The sequence below is a fragment of the Lynx rufus genome, unplaced genomic scaffold, assembly GCF_022079265.1.
Source record: "Lynx rufus isolate CCGP_SWC_20201006 ecotype Redwood Valley unplaced genomic scaffold, mLynRuf1.p SCAF_39, whole genome shotgun sequence".
Taxonomy (NCBI): Eukaryota; Metazoa; Chordata; class Mammalia; order Carnivora; family Felidae; genus Lynx; species Lynx rufus.
The window spans coordinates 299,865-319,386 of NW_025814855.1; the positions used below are offsets into that span (position 1 = coordinate 299,865).

The 19,522-nt window shown below is 49.2% G+C and overlaps 1 protein-coding gene across 3 annotated transcripts; it reads right to left on the reverse strand.

Moving 5' to 3' along the window:
* Positions 1-2,548: 2,548 nt before the first annotated feature.
* Positions 2,549-14,375, reverse strand: ZSCAN22 (zinc finger and SCAN domain containing 22). 3 transcript variants are annotated; one of them, XM_047094416.1, is made up of 4 exons: positions 14,263-14,375; positions 13,547-13,778; positions 9,225-9,677; positions 2,549-6,430 (listed from the first exon to the last, which is right to left on the reverse strand). In XM_047094416.1, exons 3-4 carry the CDS (start codon positions 9,622-9,624, stop codon positions 5,355-5,357), a joined length of 1,476 nt encoding a protein of 491 aa, XP_046950372.1. In that variant the 5' UTR covers positions 9,625-9,677; positions 13,547-13,778; positions 14,263-14,375; the 3' UTR covers positions 2,549-5,354. The 3 variants fall into 3 exon arrangements, with proteins under 3 accessions (XP_046950372.1, XP_046950373.1, XP_046950374.1); XM_047094417.1 differs by lacking the exons at positions 13,547-13,778; positions 14,263-14,375 and having other exon boundaries at positions 9,225-10,203; XM_047094418.1 differs by lacking the exons at positions 13,547-13,778; positions 14,263-14,375 and having other exon boundaries at positions 5,723-6,425; positions 9,242-10,203.
* Positions 14,376-19,522: the final 5,147 nt, after the last annotated feature.

Sequence of the window (19,522 nt, forward strand, 5' to 3'; positions counted from 1 at the left end):
TTGAGAAAGAGAGAGAGAGCATAAGCGGGAGAGGGTCAGAGAGAAGTAGAGACAGAATCCCAAGCAGGCTCTGCAACATCAGCGCAGAGCCTGATGTGGGGCTCGAACCCAGGAACCTCAAGATCATGACCTGAGCCGAGATCAAGAGTCATATGCTCAACTGACTGTGCCACCTAGGCGCCCCCAACCCTCCACCCTTTTAAACTTACCTAAAGTGGGTTTATTTTGAAAACAAAATTTCTGGGAACCTTTAATTGGTGTGTTTAGATCATTTACATGTAATATAATTATTGATATGTTTGGATTTGGGTCTACCTTTTTTTTTCCTCTTTGTTCTGTTATCCCTCTGTTTCCCTTTTCCTGCCTTCTTTTGGGTTAAATATTTTCTAGAGCTCCATTTTAACTCATATATTGTGTTTATCTTTTACCTTTTTGTATAGTGTGTGTGTGTGTGTGTGTGTGTGTGTGTGATCTCTCAGGGATTACAATATGCATACTCCAGTCTTCACAGTCTATATAGAATACTTACCACTTACAGTGAAATGTAGAAACCTTATCACTATATCAGTCTCTTTACCCTCACCTTTAAATTAAAAAAAAAAAAAGTACACTAGTGGTTCTTGACATATAAGTTTATGCATTAATATATACAAGTCTCAAATATATCACTGAGTGAATTTTGATACTCTCCTCTCTGTATGTTGTAGTCATATATACTACATCAATATACATTGAACTCTACTAGACAATGTTATAAATTTTGTTTTCAACAGTCATGTGTGTCTTTAAAAATATTTTTAAGTGTATGTTTGTTCATTTGTTTATTTATTTAGAGTAGGGGAGGGGGAGAGGAGAGAGAGAGAGAATCTCAAGCAGGCTCCATGCCATCAGTGCAGAGCCTTACTTGGGGTTTGATCTCAGGAACCATGAGATCATGACCTGAGCTGAAATCGAGTTGGATGCTTAACTGACTGAGCCACCCAGGCACCCCCACAGTTATGTGTATTTTAAAGATCAAATTGGGACTCCTGGGTGCCTCAGTCAATTAAGCATCTGACTTTGGCTCGGGTCATGATCTCATGGTTTGTAAGTTCGAGTCCTGCGCCCGGCTCTGTGTTGACAGCTCAGAGCCTGGAGCCTGCTTCAGATTCTGTGTCTCCCTCCCTCTCTCTGCCCCTCCCCTGGTCACGCTCTGTCTCTCTCAAAAATAAATAAACATTGGGGCGCCTGGGTGGCGCAGTCGTTTAGGCATCCGACTTCAGCCAGGTCACGATCTCGCGGTCCGTGAGTTCGAGCCCCGCGTCGGGCTCTGGGCTGATGGCTCAGAGCCTGGAACCTGTTTCCAATTCTGTGTCTCCCTCTCTCTCTGCCCCTCCCCCGTTCATGCTCTGTCTCTCTCTGTCCCAAAAATAAATAAATGTTGAAAAAAAAATTAAAAAAAATAAACATTAAAAATAAAAAAAAAAAAATCAAATCTTTTCAGTGTGTTACTCTTCATTACCAAAATTCCAGTTTTCCTTCTGCTATCACTTCCCTTCCATCAAAACAACTTTTAGCCTGCTGGCAACACACTGTTTTAATTTTGCTTCATTTGAAAATGTTATTTTGCTCTCCTTGATGTGTATTTTCATTGGATATAGAATTTTTGATTGACAGTTTTATTTTTTTTTTTCCAGCACTTTAAAAATGTTGTTTCTTTGCCTTCTGGCTTTCATGATTTCTGACAAGAAGCTCATTATCTTTTGCATCAATTTTTATGATGCAGTTTTTCAGAGACTCTTTTCAAAAAATTTAAATTTCGGGGTGCCTGGGTGACTCAGTTAAGCGTCTGACTTCGGCTCAGGTCATGATCTCACAGTTCATGAGTTCGAGCCCCACATCAAGCTCTGTGCTGACAGCTCAGAGCCTGCTTCGGATTCTGTGTCTTCCTCTCTCTCTGCTACTCTTCTGCTCATGCTGTCTCTCTGTCTCTCAAATAGACATTAAAAAATTTAAAAAAATTTTTTTTAATTTTAGTTTTCAGCAGTTCAATTGTGATATGTCCAGGCACGGGTTTGAGATTATGCCGTTTGGGTTCACTGTGCCCTCTGAACCTGTAAATTTATACCTTCTGGAAAGGCATAAATTTGGAACGTTTCCAGTCATTATTTCTTCAAAAATTCTTTCTTTCAGGGCGCCTGCGTTACAGTCGGTTAAGCGTTCAACTCTTGATCTCAGCTCAGATCATGATCTCACAATTTGGGAGTTCGACCCCCACATTGGGCTCTGAGCTGATTGTGTGGAGTCTGCTTGGGATTCTGTCTCCCACTCTCTCTGACCCTCTCGTGTTCTCTCTCTCAAAGATTAATAAACTTAAAGAAAACATAGTGATCCTATGACCTTAAATTAATAATGCTTTTCTGTGTCAACATCTATTTTGTCTGAAATTAAGACAGCTTGTCTTTCTTCAGATTCATGCCTGCCTTGTATATCCTTTTCTATTCCTTTAGCCTCAGCTTTCCCATGTCCTTGTTTTAGGTGTGTTTCTTCTAAAGAACATATGCCTGGATTTGAAAGAAATACAATGTTAGCATTTGTCTTACTTTATTTGTTGATAAGTAGTGCTTATTGAAACTGCTGACATATTTGGATGTGCTTTCAAATCCCAGTGTGTCCAGTCTCTGTCAGCGTACACGTCAGGGCCGCTCATGTTCTCCAACCCCATGTCCCTTATGGTGGGGATGGTGGTCCTGCCCTCAGTGTTGGGAGATGATGTCCATAAATTATTTGGCAGACTGAACAACACATGTGGACGCTCAGTAAAGATTCCTTTTTTCCCCTGACCTCTTCCCCCTTTAGACAAACATGGGAAGACACAAATCTTATGACAAAGTGGGTGCTGGAGATGCTCAGAGCACCAGAGGTGGAGATTCTGCTCTTTAGTGCCAAACACCAGGAGAGTGAGGGCAGGAGGTGGAAACAGATGCTCCAAGTCAGAGCCAGTGGCCAGGCCATGGGTTGGGTGCTGCACAAAGCAGGTCATCTTATTCCTGCTTTACAGATGGGCAGGTCACTGAGGTTCAGGGAAGTCACTTACCCGGGGTCCCAAGAGCAGCCCTGAGGAGGAGTGCTGCTTGCAGCGTGACTTGGGCCTACATCTTTTCCACTTCCTGCGGGCTTGTTGGAGGCCTGTGTGACTGTTTCACCAGCAACGTGTACCTCTCATCTGAGCTTTTCCCTGTTAACATTCTCTGCGTCTCTCAGCCTTGGCTTCACTGTGTGGCAGTCTGCCTGTGGGCAGGTGTATCTGGGACTCTCTCAGAGATACTGACACAAGATCTCTGTTTCCCTGGGTCTCAACCTTCCTGTTCTGAACCTCACTCCTTGGTTTCTGTGACTCTTTACTTGTGACACAGAGGGGACAAGTCCAAGACACAAGAAGAAACACAGGGAGATATGAGCAGTACACAACTGTATGGCAGGTCAAATGGTTAACATGCAACAGGATCATCAAAGAGAGGAAGATTGACAACCTGACAGTTAAGAACAGAGGCTGTGACATTCAGTTACAGACATGGACCCTGAAAGAGGGTCAGGGATACAGAACCGTGAGAGGCCAGACAGCGCACTGACAGCATGCTGGCAACCACAGAGTCCATGACACCAGGGGGATTCTGGGGTGACAGAAAGGGCAGACTCAATATGGTAACATTTTATCGAGGCCACTGTATGCCAGGCTTGTCTGACGGGTGGGGCTCTGGGAAAATCAGATTGCTCTTGCCCTGCAGGGCCCAGGGCTGTTGGGGGAGACAACAATGTAGACATACATCAGGCCGACGCAGGGCGGAGCATGATGACTGCCTCCAGGAAGGCACCGGTCACAGTATATTCATTCAGAAGACACAGGTCAGAGCCTACTGAGTCCTGTGCTGTGGGTACTGAGAGTAAGACCCAGCCCCTGCTTTTGGAAGCTCTCAGTGTCTTTGGGAAACAGACTGCGAGCTCTGCAAGGAGTAAATAAACATGACAGGAAGTTGAAGAGAAGTTAAGGAGGTGTTCTGGAAGCATAGAAGGCAAGTTGAAGTCAGCTCAGAGAGGTAGGGGAGGCTTTGTTAGGGAGGGCTATGTGAAACGCCAGGGAGGAAAGAGAAGAGGAGGTTTCCAGGCACAGTTACAGAGGCACGTAGGTGGGAAAAATATGGCTTCTTCAGGAACCACAAGTAGTTCCACGTGACTGGTGTGTGGAAGGTGGGGGGACTACGATAGACAAGGCTGGGGCCAGGTCACAAATGATCATAAATGGCAGGTGAAGGAGTTTGCCATTATTCCCACAGGGCAGTACTCTGAAACCATTTTCAGATCACTGCACACACACACAAAAATGACAATATTCACATGTACATATGAGGGTACCTGGAGAGCTTGTTCGGGGCTCAAAGTGAGTTATGTCTTGGCATACTTTTAAACCATTCAAACCATTCAGGAAGGTTTGCCGTAGAAGGTACACTGAGGAGCTTTCCACCATGGAGTGACACAATCAGGTTTGGGTTGTAGAAAGAGCCCCCTGGTGTGGAGAATCAAACAATGGGAGAGGTCGGGGGAGAGAATGAAGGCAAGAGACCCCAGATGGAATCCAGATGAGAGGTGATGAGGGCTCACAGAAAGTGACGAAGGTGGAGAAGATGATTAGAGGTGAGTTTTCAGTAAAACCGACAGGGCTGACGACTGATAGGATGTGGAAGGGGAGGGCAGGGAGAAATGGATGCTGGGCAAGCATCCCGCTGCACCCTCGATTAAGGGAGATTGTGAAACGGACAGAGGGTCCGGAGAAGGCCTCACATAAGAGGCAGCCTCACAGGTTGGCCTTAGAGTTAGACGTGAATAGGTGGAGTGAAACAACAGGCGTGAAGGCACGGAGGTGGGCGAGGGCCGGTACCCCTCCTGGGCTAAACAGGGGAGGAAAAGGCAAGAACAGCTACATGGGAACATGAAGCTGGAGCCCTCCTGCCCAGAGCATCTTGGGACCACTGAGTCCCAAAAGAAACTTCACTTGCCCTGGCTCTGAAGACAAATCCAAGTCCTCACCTCAGCTGTCCTTTCTCTGAGATGGGCCTGAGTGGGGTATGGAGGGCAGCAGGATCCTTCTGGAAGCTTCTCCAGATGGTTTGAATAGCTTTGTGTTCATTAGGCCCCTCCATCGGGGTCTCCAAATGCAGAGTTGTTCCCAGACAGCCCCAGAGTCTGCCCTTTAGCACCTCATCATTTTGGGGTACTATCAATCACCCACCCCATTCTTTGTTCTTTTGGAACTCAGGGTTTTTCTTAGATGTTGAGCCTCTGAGGGGAGGATACTGTGTCCCGAGGGTTTTCTTGGGCTACTGCAGTACTGTGATGTGGATCCTCAGGTGAACCATAAGGGCTGAGCTGCGGCTAAAGGCCTTTCCACAGTCGCTGCACTTGTACGGCTTCTCTCCTGTGTGGATTCTCTGGTGCTCAATGAGGGAGGAGCTCTGTGCAAAGGCCTTCGGACAAACCTTACACTGATACGGCTTCTCTCCAGAGTGGATTCTCAGGTGGCGGATCAGAGCTGAGCAGTCACTGAAGGCTCTTCCACAAGCATCACACTTGTAGGGCTTCTCCCCGGTGTGGATGCGCTGGTGCTGAGTCAGGTGGGTGCTCTGGCTGAAGGCCTTCCCACACTCGTCACACTCATAGGGCCTCTCCCCTGTGTGCACCCGCTGGTGCTGGGTGAGATGGGTGCTGCGGCTGAAAGTTTTGCCACATTCCCTGCACTTGTAGGGTTTTTCTCCAGTGTGGATCCTCTGGTGCTGAGTTAGGTGGGTGACCCGGCTGAAGGCCTTCCCGCACTCTTTACACTCATGGGGCTTTGCCCCCGTGTGGATGACTTGGTGCTGGGCCAAGTGAGTGCTCCGGCTAAAGGCTTTCCCACACTCACTACAGGTGTAGGGTGTCTTCCGAAAATGGCTCTTCTGGTGTGCTTTGAGGGCGGAGGGGCTCTGGAATGTTTTCCCACATTCACCACACTTGGAAGACTTCCTCCTTGAGTATACGCATGGCGACTCCGTCCCATGACCATCCAATGGATCAAATTTCTCTTCTGGTGTCTTCTCTTGTGAGATGAAATTTGGCCACATGTTGGGACTATTCCCCAAGGCACCAGGTTCACAGCTGGTCTGGTCTGTGGGAACATCCTTGTGAGGCTCTGAAGTTTTCCTGCAATCCATCTCTTGGGGGACAGACTTTGTCCAGATTTCCCCTGAGAGTCCTGCCTGCCTCTCTGAGCTGCCCTCAGGTTCACGAGCATCACCAAAGGCAGGTCCCAGGGAACCACCTCCCGCGAGGGTTTCAGTGGCCCTACCCAGTGGCTCGGACTCTTCCAAATCATTCTGCTTGCAGCTTGACTCTGAGAGCTCAGCTCCTGGTTCCTGTCCTGAAACAACCCAAACCACAGTGTCACCACTATTTCCACACAGGGCTTTCCCCATTCTGCCTGGGTCGTGGTCTTACTCTGTAAGGAGACAAATGGCCACTCCTGACATTTGGCCCCATTTCCAAAGTAAAGTTTCCCATTTGGTGTCCTGGATGACAAAGGGCATAGGGCTGTGTTCCCACACCATCAGAAACTGGATCACAGGTTCCAATCCTCCCCCACCCCCCACCCCTGAAACTCTCCATTCTTCAAGGCTGCTGATTTGGGCTCAAGTGTCAGAAGGAAAACCCTAAGGTTGAACTGATCTGAAAGAATGAAAGTAAGCACACACAGGGGGTTGCCCTTGCCAAGTGCCTATGTACTTACTCCCCCTCGGGAGGCCCCAGCTCTCAGTGCCTTAGCCCTGGACCTAAAAAGCCTACCGAGCATTTTCTGCAGGTGACAGTAAAGACTGGCTGAATGAGGGAAGCAATTCCAGATGCTGGCAACCGTGCAGTTTTCCACAGTAGAATCTACCTCGAGCCCCAAGTTGACAACCACTGCTGAGGGTGAGTGGGTGACAAGCCCGCCTGGTGTCCCTAAGACCCTGGGAGGCCTGAGGCCCACTCTTTATAAACTGCTGTAAAGGTGGAGTGTGGTTGAAAGGTAGTTGGAGACTGGGTTGTGTATGAGGTCAGCCTGAACTGACCTTTGAATTGAACTGACCCTTGATGGGTGCATAAGGCACCGGGGCACACTTAATAGCATCACGTACTGGACAGATTCCAGGAAGAGATGGGAGCAGGCCGAATAATTGCTGCTCAAGTCCACAGTGGAGCCCCAGCCCTGCCACGAGCCAGCTCCAGAGCGTTGGGCAATCCTGCCCTCATCTGGACCTGTAAGAGAGAGCTACTATACTGCTCGCCTGCCAGGGCTGCTGGTCATCATTAGGCTCTCCAAGCACAGTGGGTAACTTCCATTGCCTCATTTCACCTTCAGTCTGCTCCCACAAGGACATACTGGAACACTGCATTTCAGACAAGGAAACTGAGACCCGGCTGAAGGAAGGTCTTGAGTACTCAACTGGTACAAGATCACACAGTTGGCTGGTGGTCAAATTGAAATTTCAGGTATAGATTTCAGACTTCTGGGGTGCCTGGGTGGCTTAGTCGGTTAAGAGTCCGGCTTCAACCCAGGTCGTGATCTCACGGTTCGTGAGTTCTAGCCCCATATCGCATCAGGCTCTCTGCTATCAACGCAGAGCCAGCTCTGGATCTTCTTTCCCCTTCTCTCTCTCTGTCCCTTCCCTGCTCACGTGTTCTCTCTCTCTCTCTCTCTCAAAAATAATAAAAATTGAAAAAATTGAAAAAAAAGGAAAGAGTTTTTAGATTTTAGATTTTGTCCTCTAGGCCCACACATGTCCTCCTAGCTACGCAGCCTCCTCAGTCATATGCTTGGTCCCACATCCCTCTTCTTCCTCTATTCCAGGAACATTGCCCCACTGCTCTTCCCAGGATGTACCAGTTCGTACCACCGGGTCTTCACCCCCACCATTCCCTCTGCCTGGACTTCCACGTCCTTCTCCTTATCTCAGTGCCATACTGCCCTTTCTCTGAAGACTTTCTTGACCCTTCAAGAGGATGTGGCCACTATCCCCCTTCCCTGTCCCTGTGACCTCTGCCTGGCAGAGCTGATGGGCCCAAGGGAAGGCACATGACCAACCTCTCCAGAAAGGTCTGTTTCTCGAGGAGCTAAACAATTATCCTAACAGCTACAGTTTCCACTGTGTTTAATCTGTACCAGACACTGTTACATGTGCTGCACGGGTGATGCTTCATTTACACCTCTCAATGACACCGAGGTAGGTATTATGAACTGCAATCGCCATTTTATTGACAGGGAAACTGAGGCACAGGAAAGTCACATGGCCAGGAGGAGGAGCTGTGGTTGGATCTACCAAGCCTTCATGATATTTCTGTTCTTTCTACTCACTGCACGCCTCCTCCCTAGAGCCTGGCATACACACACTATCTGCTATCATCAGGCAGGGCCAGGCCGGGCCCTTCCAGGAAGAGCCTTCACTCCCTGCTCTGGACTGCATCCGCCGGGACCTCCCTGGGCCGAGACATCTGTGTAGGTCCTCCAGAGCAAAGGTGCCCACTCTAGCCTAGGGCAGGTCTGACACACACAGATCCTGGAGGCCAGCAGAGGGAGGACACAGATCCTGGAGGCCAGCAGAGGGACACATGGAGACACCTGGCATTTTTGTCATCCCCTCCCCTGCTATAGGCTTCCAGCCCCCTCATCTGGTACCAACAGCCTGGTTTTCCTTATTCACGTCAGTCCCTGAGATCTGGTCAGCCAAAAACAAGCACAAGACCCCAACCAGTTCAGTGGGACTCAGCCCAGGAACCTTTTACTGTTCTCCCCCTGGGGATTCGACATCGGTAAGACATAAGCCTGGGTTGCTGAGCCAACCATGTCTCCACTGAGGAGAGAAGCTACTTAAGAGTAAAGCTAATGTAGGAAAACCCAACTGAGAAACAGAACGAGAAAAAAAGAGTCCTGACGCCATCCACTGAGCTCCTGGATACAGCCAGGAGCTCCCTACTTTGCTGCAGTCAGTTTGAGCTCGGTTTTTGGACATTAGCAGTCAAAACAGATCTGCTTAGCACAGTGTGTGAGTTTGGGTGACGTACAAAGATGACAACAAGTGTGTGTGTGAACGACCCCAAACCCAAACCCTGCACTCCCACATTCCAGTCCAGGCTCTGCCCACAGTGTGCTGCAAACAGTCGCCTGTTGTTCCTCTCACCTCTCTTGTCCAGTGACCGAGTCAGACCTTCTACCAGCATGGCAGCCTCCTCACCACTCTTGGGGAACTGGGCACCCACCCATGACTGGATCTTGGGTGGCAGTGCACCCAGGAACTGCTCCAGCACCAGCAACTCTAGCATCTGCTCCTTGGAATGTGCTTCAGGCTGCAGCCACTGGTGGCACAGTTCACGGAGCTGGGCCAGGGCCTCGTGTGGGTTGGATGCCTCCTCATAGCAGAAGCGCCGGAAGCGAAGACGTGCAGCCTCAGGGTGGACAGTGTGGCCAGGGCTAGATTCCTGGATCTCAGAGAGGCTAGCCTCCTCATCCTCCACCTTCACACGTAGGAAACCATCCTGTTCCCAGGGCATGGGGCTCAGAGGGCTCTTGGGGATGGCCATCAAGCAGCAGCACTCCAGTGAGGCACAGAATGGCTGGAACGTTGGAACCGGGTCTGCAGGAATGTCAGAACTCTGTCATTATGTGGAACTTGGGGCTCTGCTCACATCTGTAGAGCAGGGCAGATGCAGGCTTGGGGCCTGTAAGAGTGACTCTCTGACAGAGACACAGATGTTCAAAATAATCAGATGCCTAAGCACCACGCTAAAAGTTTGCATATAGTAACTCATTTAAAACTCTAAACAAACTCAGGAGGTAAGAATTTCCTTTCCATTTTGTGGATATGAAAACAGATATAGAGGAGGAAAAGATTCACCCAAAGCTTCTCAGATACTGAACAGATTGGGAGTTGCTGAGCTACAAACTCAGGCAGCCTGACCCCATGGCCAGTTTGCTTATGGTGTGCTCCTCCCACACAGAACCAGATCTCTCTATCTCACACACTCCCTAGGTAGCCACATGGTCATTCCTTCACTTTTCCCTTGCTAATTATTTTGGTTTCTGAGATGGGTACTTAAAAATAAATGACTTTCTGCCTTCCTTTCTTTCCCCTTTTTTTTTATTTTTTATTTTTAAAAAAAATTTTTTTTTCAACGTTTATTTATTTTTGGGACAGAGAGAGACAGAGCATGAACGGGGGAGGGGCAGAGAGAGAGGGAGACACAGAATCGGAAACAGGCTCCAGGCTCTGAGCCATCAGCCCAGAGCCCGACGCGGGGCTCGAACTCACGGACCGCGAGATCGTGACCTGGCTGAAGTCGGACGCTTAACCGACTGCGCCACCCAGGCGCCCCCTTTTTTTTTAATTTATTTTTCTTTTTAATTTTTTTTTTCAACGTCCCCTTTTTTTTTAAATTTTATTTTTTATCTTTTAAAATTTACATCCAAGTTAGTTAGCATATTGTGCAACAATGGTTTCAGGAGTAGATTCCTTAGTGCCTCTTACCTATTTAGCCTATCCCCCCTCCCACAACCCCTCCAGTAACCCTCAGTTTGTTCTCCATATTTATGAGTCTCTTCTGTTTTGTCCCCTCCCTGATTTTATATTATTTTTGTTTCCCTTCCCTTATGTTCATCTGGTCCTCTTTTTTTTTTTTTAATGTTTATTTATTTCTTAGAGAAAGAGAGCATGAGAGCGAGTGAGAGTGGGTACCGGAGGGGCAGAGAGAGAGGGAGAGAAAGAATCCCAAGCAGGCTCCACACTCAGCACGGGGCCTGATGTTGGGCTTGATATCACCACTGTGAGATCATGACCTGAGCCAAAATCAAGAGTTGGACACTTAACCAACTGAGCCACCCAGGTGCCCCTCCTCTTTTCTAATACATGTACTTAAGGCTGTAAATTTCCCTCTAAACACAGCTTTAGCTGCACATCTATAAGTTTAATGTTGCATCTTCATTATCATTTAATGAGTTCAAAATATTTTCTAATTTCTGTTGTGGTTTCTTCTTGACTCCTGGGCTATTTGGAAATCTGCTACTCATGGGGCACCTGGGCAGCTCAGTTGGTTGAGTGTCCAACTTCACCTCAGGTCATGATCTCACAGTTCGTGAGTTCAAGCCCCACATCAGGCTCTATGCTGACAGCCGGAGCCTGGAGCCTGCTTTGGATTCTGTGTCTCCCTCTCTCTCTGCCCCTCCCCCACTCACATTCTGTCTCTCTTGAAAATAAACATTAAAAGTTAAAAAAAAAAAAAAAAAAAAGAAAAGAAATCTGCTACTCCATTTCCAAACAACTACGGTTGTCTAGTTGTCTTTTTATTATTGATTGCTAGATTAAGTTTGTTGTGCTCAGAAAATGTGCTTTAGTCAATTTCAATCCTTTGAAATTTGCTGAAACTTGGTTTGTGACCCAGCGTATGGTTAACTTTGGTCAACATTCCACAAAAACTTAAATATCCACATAAACTTAAAAATAATGCAAAAAAAAAAAGTACTATCACACAATCCAGCAATTTCACTTCTGGGCATTTATCCAAACGAAAATGAAAACACTAACTTGAAAAGATATATTAACCCCTATATTCACCGCAGCATTATTTACAATAGCCAAGATATGGAAGCAACCTAACTGTCCATCAACAGATGAATGGATAAAGAAGATGTGGCACCCATACATACAATAAAATATTACTCAGCCATAATAAAGAACAAACAGCATGGATGGACCTTGAGGCTATTATGCCAAGTGAAATAAATTAGAGAAAGATAAATACCATATGATTTCAGCTATATGTGGATCTAAAAAACAAAACAAATGGACATACAAATCAAAACTAGATTCACAAATACGGACTGATGGTTGCCAGAGGAAAAGGGGATTTGGGACTGGGTGAAATGGGTGAAAGGGATTAAGAGGTGCAAACTTCTAGTCATAAAATAAATAGATCATAGTGATGTAATGTATAGCACATGGAAAATAGATAATAAAATTGTATTAACTTTGTATGGTAAGAGATGGTAACTAGATTTACTATGGTGATCATTTTATACTGTATATAAGTGTTGAATCACTATGTTGTACAGCTGAAACTAATATAATATTGTATGTTAACTATACTGGAATTTTAAAAATGCAAAGCCTTCCTGGATAAATGATAAAAAATAAAGTAAACAACTTGATCAAAATTAAAACGTTTCATGATTTGAAGGATATCATCAAGAAAGCAAAAAGGCAACCCACAAAATGGCACGAAATATTTTCAAATTAGGTATCTGATAAGGAATACGTATCTAAACAACTCCACGGTAAAAAGATAAATAATCCAGCTAAAGAATGGGCAAAGGTTGGGGCGCTTGGGTGGCTCAGTCAGTTACACATCCGACTTCAGTTCGAGTCATGATCTCATGGTCTGTGGGTTCAAGCCCCGCATCCGGCTCTGTGCTGACAGCTCAGAGCCTGCAGCCCGCTTTGGAATCTGTGTCTCTCTGCCCCTCCCCCACTCACGCTCTGTCTCCCAAAAATGAATAAACGTTAAAAAAAAATTAAGAGTGGGCAAAGGTTTTGACTAGACAGTTCTTCAAAGAAGATACACCAATGGCCTGTAGGCAACATGAAAAGATGCTTGACATCATAGACTACCAGAGAAATGCAAATCAAACCCACAGTGAGATACCGCTTTACACCTGCTAAGATGGCTAAAATCAAAAAGACAGATAACAAATGTTGGTTGGCACATGAGCCATGGTCTTGGGCACAGGGAGAAGCAAAGGTTAGTGAAACAAGACCCCAATCCTGCAACTTTTCAGCGGCAGGTGGCAACTTCTCACAAAACTGTGTTCTAGCCCCTAACTCCACCCTGAAGCTCGCTTGGGCTTCTTGTCCCCTTGCCCTTGCCGTTATCCCCGATCCCCATCTTCTCAGCCTTTGCCCCTATTATTCTTTTGTTCTAAAATCTCTTTGCACCTAATTTTTCCCGGTCCTGCAGGCTGCACTTTATCTGCCGTCTTCTCCAAGAGTTGTAGGAGCACTTGAGAGCAAGCTGAGTATCCTTCTGAGTGCCCTGGGTCTCTCTTTTCCCAGCTCTGGCTAGAACCATATGTTGCCCCAGAGAGACTGAGCACACTGGAGCCCACAGTGCCCAGAGCACGGCCTATGTCAAGTGCATAATACACAGGTGCTGAGCAAATGGAGGGACCAGGAAAGGCTGAGCATGGTCACCCACAGATGTGGGGAGTCACTGTACAGGGGAGGAGGAGCAGGAATGGCAGGGATGGCGATAAATGCAGCAAGATTCCAAGCTCCCTTTTCTGCACCCCTGAAACTCCTGTTCTGGAAAATCTGAGACATATGGACCCATCCCCCAACGTGCTGACCTCACATCAGGCCAGGGTCCCCGATCCATGAGTGTTCAACCAACCGAGCAGAGCGGTTCTTCCATTTCTCTGTCCTTGCGAGTCACCGACCTGCTAAGTGGCACCTACCTCAGAGGGCTGCTGTGAGGTTACCCAGGGCGATCCGCGACCAACGTCCAGTACCGGCCTGGCACACTGCAGACACGGGGTGAACAACCAACCTGACACTCCACAGCCTCCTGCCAGGCTCGGGCCCACGGCCGGTGCTGGGGAACATAGCCACAAAGCCGGCTGGGGACCGCGGTCAATTCCGGCTGCAGACAGGCGGAAGCGAAACTCTCCGTCGCATCCTTGGCAAACTCTGCAAATCACCCGCATCTCAGTACCCTGACAAAATCTTGGTCCCGCAGTGACAGGCGCACACCCTGCCTCAGGCACCGTGTCAGCCACCCACGAGCACACTTCTGTGTCACTCACCAGTGGAATTCCCCCACAGTCACTCACAGTCCCTGACCACCGTCTCAGCCAGGGACGCTCTGCGTCCCGCCTGAAGTCACGCGGCCGGCCGCACCCCCGCGCTCTCCTCACATCACACGACACCCCCGCGAAACCCCCGACCCCCGTCGCCGTCAGCCGCACCCCACGTCCGACGGTCACCCACTGCCACGCTGTCGGTAGGAAGCGCACACCCGCACGCGCCGACGCAGAAGCACAACCTCTCAGGCACACACACGGCCGGCCAGTCGGTCCCACGTGCGACCGGTGAGTTCTACACTCGGTCTGCGCGTCGGTCCCGCTCACTGCCCGTCAGTCGGTCCTCCAGGCGCGCCGCTCGCGGTCAGCACCTCAGTCCCCGTCGGCGGGTCGGCCCCGCAACACCCGGCTCAGTTCGCCGCCAGCGCTGGCGCCTTCCCGGCCTGGGACGTTTCTTTCCGGCCGCGACCCCCGCAGACCCCACCCAGGCCCACCCCACACGCGCGGCGGCCGCCACTTCCGGGAGCGCGCACTGAGGCGCCACACGGGCAGGGCCGCCTGCGCGCCCGCTCGCCGGGACCACAACTCCCAGGATGCGCCGCGCTGCCCAGCGGGCGCCCCTGCGCGCGGACCGCAACTTTGAGCTCGCGTCGCGTCTTGGGCTCCACGGCCCCAGCGCCGCCCACCCGCCCTCCTGGACTACAATCACCCGAAGGCCCCGCGCCCTCAGCCCGCGCCCCCTGGGGCACGCCGGGGGTTGTAGTCTCGGCAGGGCAGTGGGTAGAAGGCTGGGCCTTTGTGGGGTTGTGGTGGCTGCGAGTGAAGGGGCGGGCGGGGGGCTGTGTGGGAGGTGGAACCGTGCATAGTGCGTGGGGTGAGGGGAGAGGGTGTCGCTGTGTGGGGTGTGCATCGTGGGTAGTGTGTTGCTTACTGTGACCATACACAGGTGATTCCACGTGTCTGTCCTGTGTGACTGCTGGTGCTCTAGAGGTTGGGCTGCGCGTGTCATTCTCTGTGACCACACGTGTGGGTATTTCTGTGCGTGTAACTGTGTGTGGGTGGGTGTGACCTTTGTGTTAGTTAGGGTATGTGATAATCCTGCAGCCACATGCGGCTGTCACGTTGTGTGATGGTGTTTGAGACAGAGACATGGAGGTGCCCAGGAGGGCCTGATACAGCACAAAGGCCCCAGACTGTGTATGATTACACTGTGTGTTGCTTCAGTGACTGTGACTGTGATCATGGATGTGATTGTGTGATACTATGGATGTCTGGACATGTGATTGTATGTGAGAATGTGTTCTCTGTGTGTGCATGTGGGTGTGTGAGAGAATTTAAGCAGGAGACCCCAGCTGGGGACCCCGGACAGGGAGGGTGGTGGCCCAACCTGTGTGCAGGTGAGGCTTTGAGGTTCGCCCGGCCCGTGCTTATTGCCCCCAGCCTGTGACCATGTCCCCTTCAGCTCATCAGACCTTTGCATGCAGCCAGAATGAGCACATTGTCTTCCTTCCCCAGATGCATACTGAGCAGCCAGTAAGGACCATCGCTATTCCAGATGGGACATTGCAATGAAGAGGAGAGGCACGGCCTGCCTCCATGGAGCTGATGTTATTTTAGGGAGGCAGACGGTAATCAAAGAAACAAGAGCTGTTTCTGAGGAGTTAGCATCCCAGCTGAGGCCTGAATAAAGGGAAGGACTCAGAATTTTCCAGGCACATGAAATGCAAATGCCAAGGCCCCAAGGTGGGTGCAGACAAGGAGGCCCAGCTGGAGTGGATTGAGGGAAGGAGATAGGAAAGGACAGGGTCAGAATGGGGAGGCTTGTAGGGGGCAGATCTTGCAGGGCTTATGGGCCATGAATGGACTTTGATGTCTACCCTGAAAGAGGTGGGAGCCATGGGAAGCCTTTGGGCAGAAGACTGTGCTGTGACTTCAGCTCTGTAGGATTCTTGTGGTGGTTACAAGGGAAGCCTGTTGGGGTGAGGGTAGAGGTAGGGAGACCTGGGAGGTGAATGCTGCCAGAGTCCTGGTTAGCAGAGTAGATCAGATCACGATGGTGGAGGTAGAGGTGTTGATCAGTGGTCAGATAGAGATCTGTTTTGAAGGTGGAGTGGACAGGGTTAATGGGTTGAAGCGCAGCATCCAAGGGCAGAGCAAGGCTGGCTCAGGACCCTGAAAGTATTTTCGTTTGCTACAGCTGCCATCACAAAATACCACAGGCTGGGTGACTTAAACAATAAACTTTTATTTTCTCACACTCTGGAAGCTGGAAGTCCAAGATCAAAGTGTTGTTGGCAGGGTTGGTTTCTCCTGAGTCTTCTCTCCTTGGTTAGTAGATGGCCACTTTCTTGCTGTGTCCTCACCATGGCCTTTCCTCATTAGCATGCCCCTGGTCTCTCTCTCCCAGTCATACTGGAACAGGGCCTACCCACATGACTTTGTTTAATGTTAATTACCTCTTTAAAGGTCCTATATCCAAATACAGTCACATTCTAGGGCTTAGGTTAGGATATTAACATATGAATTTGGGGGGGGGGGACACACTTCACTCCATAATGGGTCGAAGGGGCATTGGTATGACTGTGGGGATACTTTCTGGGAGGCTCCTGAGGAGAGGAGAGAGAGGGTAGCATCTAGAGGAGACCCAGGTGCCAGGGAGGAACGAGCCCAGACTGACAGTTAGTAGGTGTGGGGTGACCTGGAAACTCCATGGAAGCTTCCCTCAGGGCGTTCCTCTCTGTACAGATTGTGAGTCTGTGCTATTAGAGCTGGGAGGAGTCCTGCCCTTTCCACGGCCTGAGGCCAAGGTATTCTTTGCCTTTAGCCCAGCACAAGAAAAGTTTGCTGAAGAACAAGGAATGAATAACTGAGTGGCAGATGGACAGACAACTGGATTCTCATTTACCTTCCACATGCACCATGGCCCTTCAACTCCATACTCCAGACCTTGGGAGACCCCTTTTGTGCTTATTCTCTGATTATTCAACCAGTGTTCTAGGCCTCTGGGCTTTCCTGAATAGACTTTCCTCTCTTCCTCTCTGTCTCTTTCTCATCCTCTCCCCAGATTTCAAACCTCATCTCTTTGAGGAAGTGTTCGTTTTAACTTGGCACTGTATCAATCAGTTATCCTCTGTAATGAATAGTTTCAACAGTTCAGTTACTGACAGAAATAAGCACTTATTCCTCTCATGAGTCTAAGGATTGGCTATTCTGGCTGGGGCTTGGCTCCAGGCTCCAGGTTGGGTCCATCTTTGTTGCACTTGTTTTGTAGGGCTCATGGTGATGGCAGAGATGCCAGCAGGCTTGCGCCCAGGTTCAAGACTAACATACTAGCAATGCCACTCACATTCCATTGGCCAAACGAGTCACGTGGCCACACCCAAAGTTAAGGAAAGGGTATCCATGCTGTCTTTAGTGAGAGGAACCACAAATGTGGCCAAAGGTGTGTACACGAGGAGGGGTGAAGAAATGAGCCAGTAATTCCATCCACATCATCAATCCTTTTGATTTCTTTCTTTCAGTTCAGAAAAGTCAACAAAGTTAACATTTGTGATCTTGGTTTCTTTCTGATCAAGGAAGGCGACCACAGAGCATATTCAAGGACCTGCTGCAATCCATCCCGAGGATAATAATGGAGGTCGTCAGAAAAGAGATCTCATGAGGGTCTGTGTTCACACACTTTGGCGCTCCTGAGGCCTACTCAGGGAACCGGAACAGAGGTCCTACTGAGGACATAGGGCAACATTTGCTTTTCTGGGAAAAAGAATTTAAGCAATGGTCAGTCCCCAGCATGGAAAATCCTAGTGTGGGGAGAGGTTATGGAGGCAGTGAAGCTGTGAGGAGTGTCAGGATACCTTCGAGCCCTGTCGAACAAAAGAATGTTGCTGTGGAGAAGAAACCACACATGTTAGTCACACGTGGAGGAAGCTTTGAGCAGGTTCCAGAGCCAGATGTGTTGTAGGCAACCTGTGTGGACAGGAAGCCCTGCAGGTGTGGCTTGTGTGGAAAGAGTTTCAAGAAGCACTTGGCCCTCTCTGTGCACTAAGGGACTCACCCTAGGAAAAGCCTTATCTGTGTAGCACCTGTGGGAAAGTCTTTTTCCCAGTCTGACCGCATTGAGCACCAGAGGATCCATATTGGAGTGAAACCCTCCGAATGCCATGAGTGTGGAAAAACCTTCATTCAGAGCTCCACACTCACAATGCACCAGAGGACCCGCAGTGGAGAGAACCAGTACAAATGTAGGCAAAGCCTTCCTGGGGAACTCAGACATGTGGAAACACCTGCAGATTCGCACAGGGGAGAAGCCCTACCAGTGTTGGAATTGTGGGAAAGCCTTCAGGTGGAGCTCACCCTGATCCACTGTCAGAGGACACACAGTGGTGAGGAGCCGTGTGAGTGTATTGAGTGTGGCAGGCCTTTGGGCAGAGTTCCACACTCAGTGTCACAAGAGCCACACAGGCAAGAGGACTTACGAGTGCTTGGACTGTGGCAGAGCCTTTAAAGGCAGCGCAGACCTTGGCGAGCACCAGCGGGGCCGGATGGGTGAGAGGCCCTGTGCCTGGCGGGAGTGTGGCAAGGCCACAAGGCCTTCGTCCAGCGGTCACACCTCAGCCAGCACCAGCGCACCTACATGGGCCAGAAGCCCTGCCTGTGCAGGGAGTGTGGCAAGGCCTTCAGCTACAGTTCACACCTGCTTCAGCACCACAGCACCTGGTAGCTGTGCTCTCTCCACTGCCCACATCACCTCCCACCATCTTGAAGGCCTGAGGCATCTCATCTCCCTCCTCCTACACCTCATAGACTCTCATTGCTTCCCTCCCCTTTGCCAGGGTTTGCCCTTTTACCTGGTCCTCTTTCCATATCCTTTCCTCTTTACAAATTAAGGGGACACCTGGGTGGCTCTGTCACTTAAGCATCCGACTCGTGACTTCAGCTCGGGTCATGATCTCACAGTTTGTGAATTCAAGCCCCATTGGGCTCTGCGCTAACAGGACAGGGCCTGCTTGGGATTCTGTTTCCCTCTCTCTCTGCCCCTCCCTGCTTACTATCTCTCTTTCTCTCAAAATAAATAAAAATAAACTTAAAAAAATAAAAATTAACTTTTTTTGAGCTATAGTTCACATACCTTAAGTTCACCCTTCTAAAGTATACAGTTCACTTTTTAGTATAATCACAAGGTTGTGCAACCATCACTGCTCTCTAATTCCAAAAGGCTTACATCACTCCCAAGACAACCCCCATGCTTATTAGCAGTCACTTTCTATTCCCTCTGCCCTGGCCTCTGACACCCATTAATCTGCTTTCTGCCTGCATGGATTTTCTTGCTCTGATATTTTGTGTAAATGGCCTCTTAGTATTTTCTGACCACTGACAGACACACCAAAGGGATCCTAATCCAAGGAACCCTTTGTTTTCCTCAACCAAAACCCATGTCACCCGTCAAGCACTGAACTGGGCTTTGGCCTGTGGGTGGCACTGATCGCCTCTATCTCCATGGGTCTTCTTGGTCTTCCTTATGGTTTGCTGTCTTCTGTTGTCGAAGGAACAGCCCTAAGATGCTCACTCCCAAAAGTCATACCAATAAATCACCTCTTCAGTGGGCTCCTTTTGTGTACCAGTTCTGCCTCT

Coding starts and splice junctions, on each gene's coding strand:
- ZSCAN22 (XM_047094416.1), bottom strand. CDS start 9,624: ATGGCCATCCCCAAGAGCCCTCTGAGCCCCATGCCCTGGGAACAGGAT. Junction 6,431..9,224: donor TCGGTCACTGGACAAGAGAG/GTGAGAGGAACA, acceptor GGGTTGTTTCAG/GACAGGAACCAGGAGCTGAG.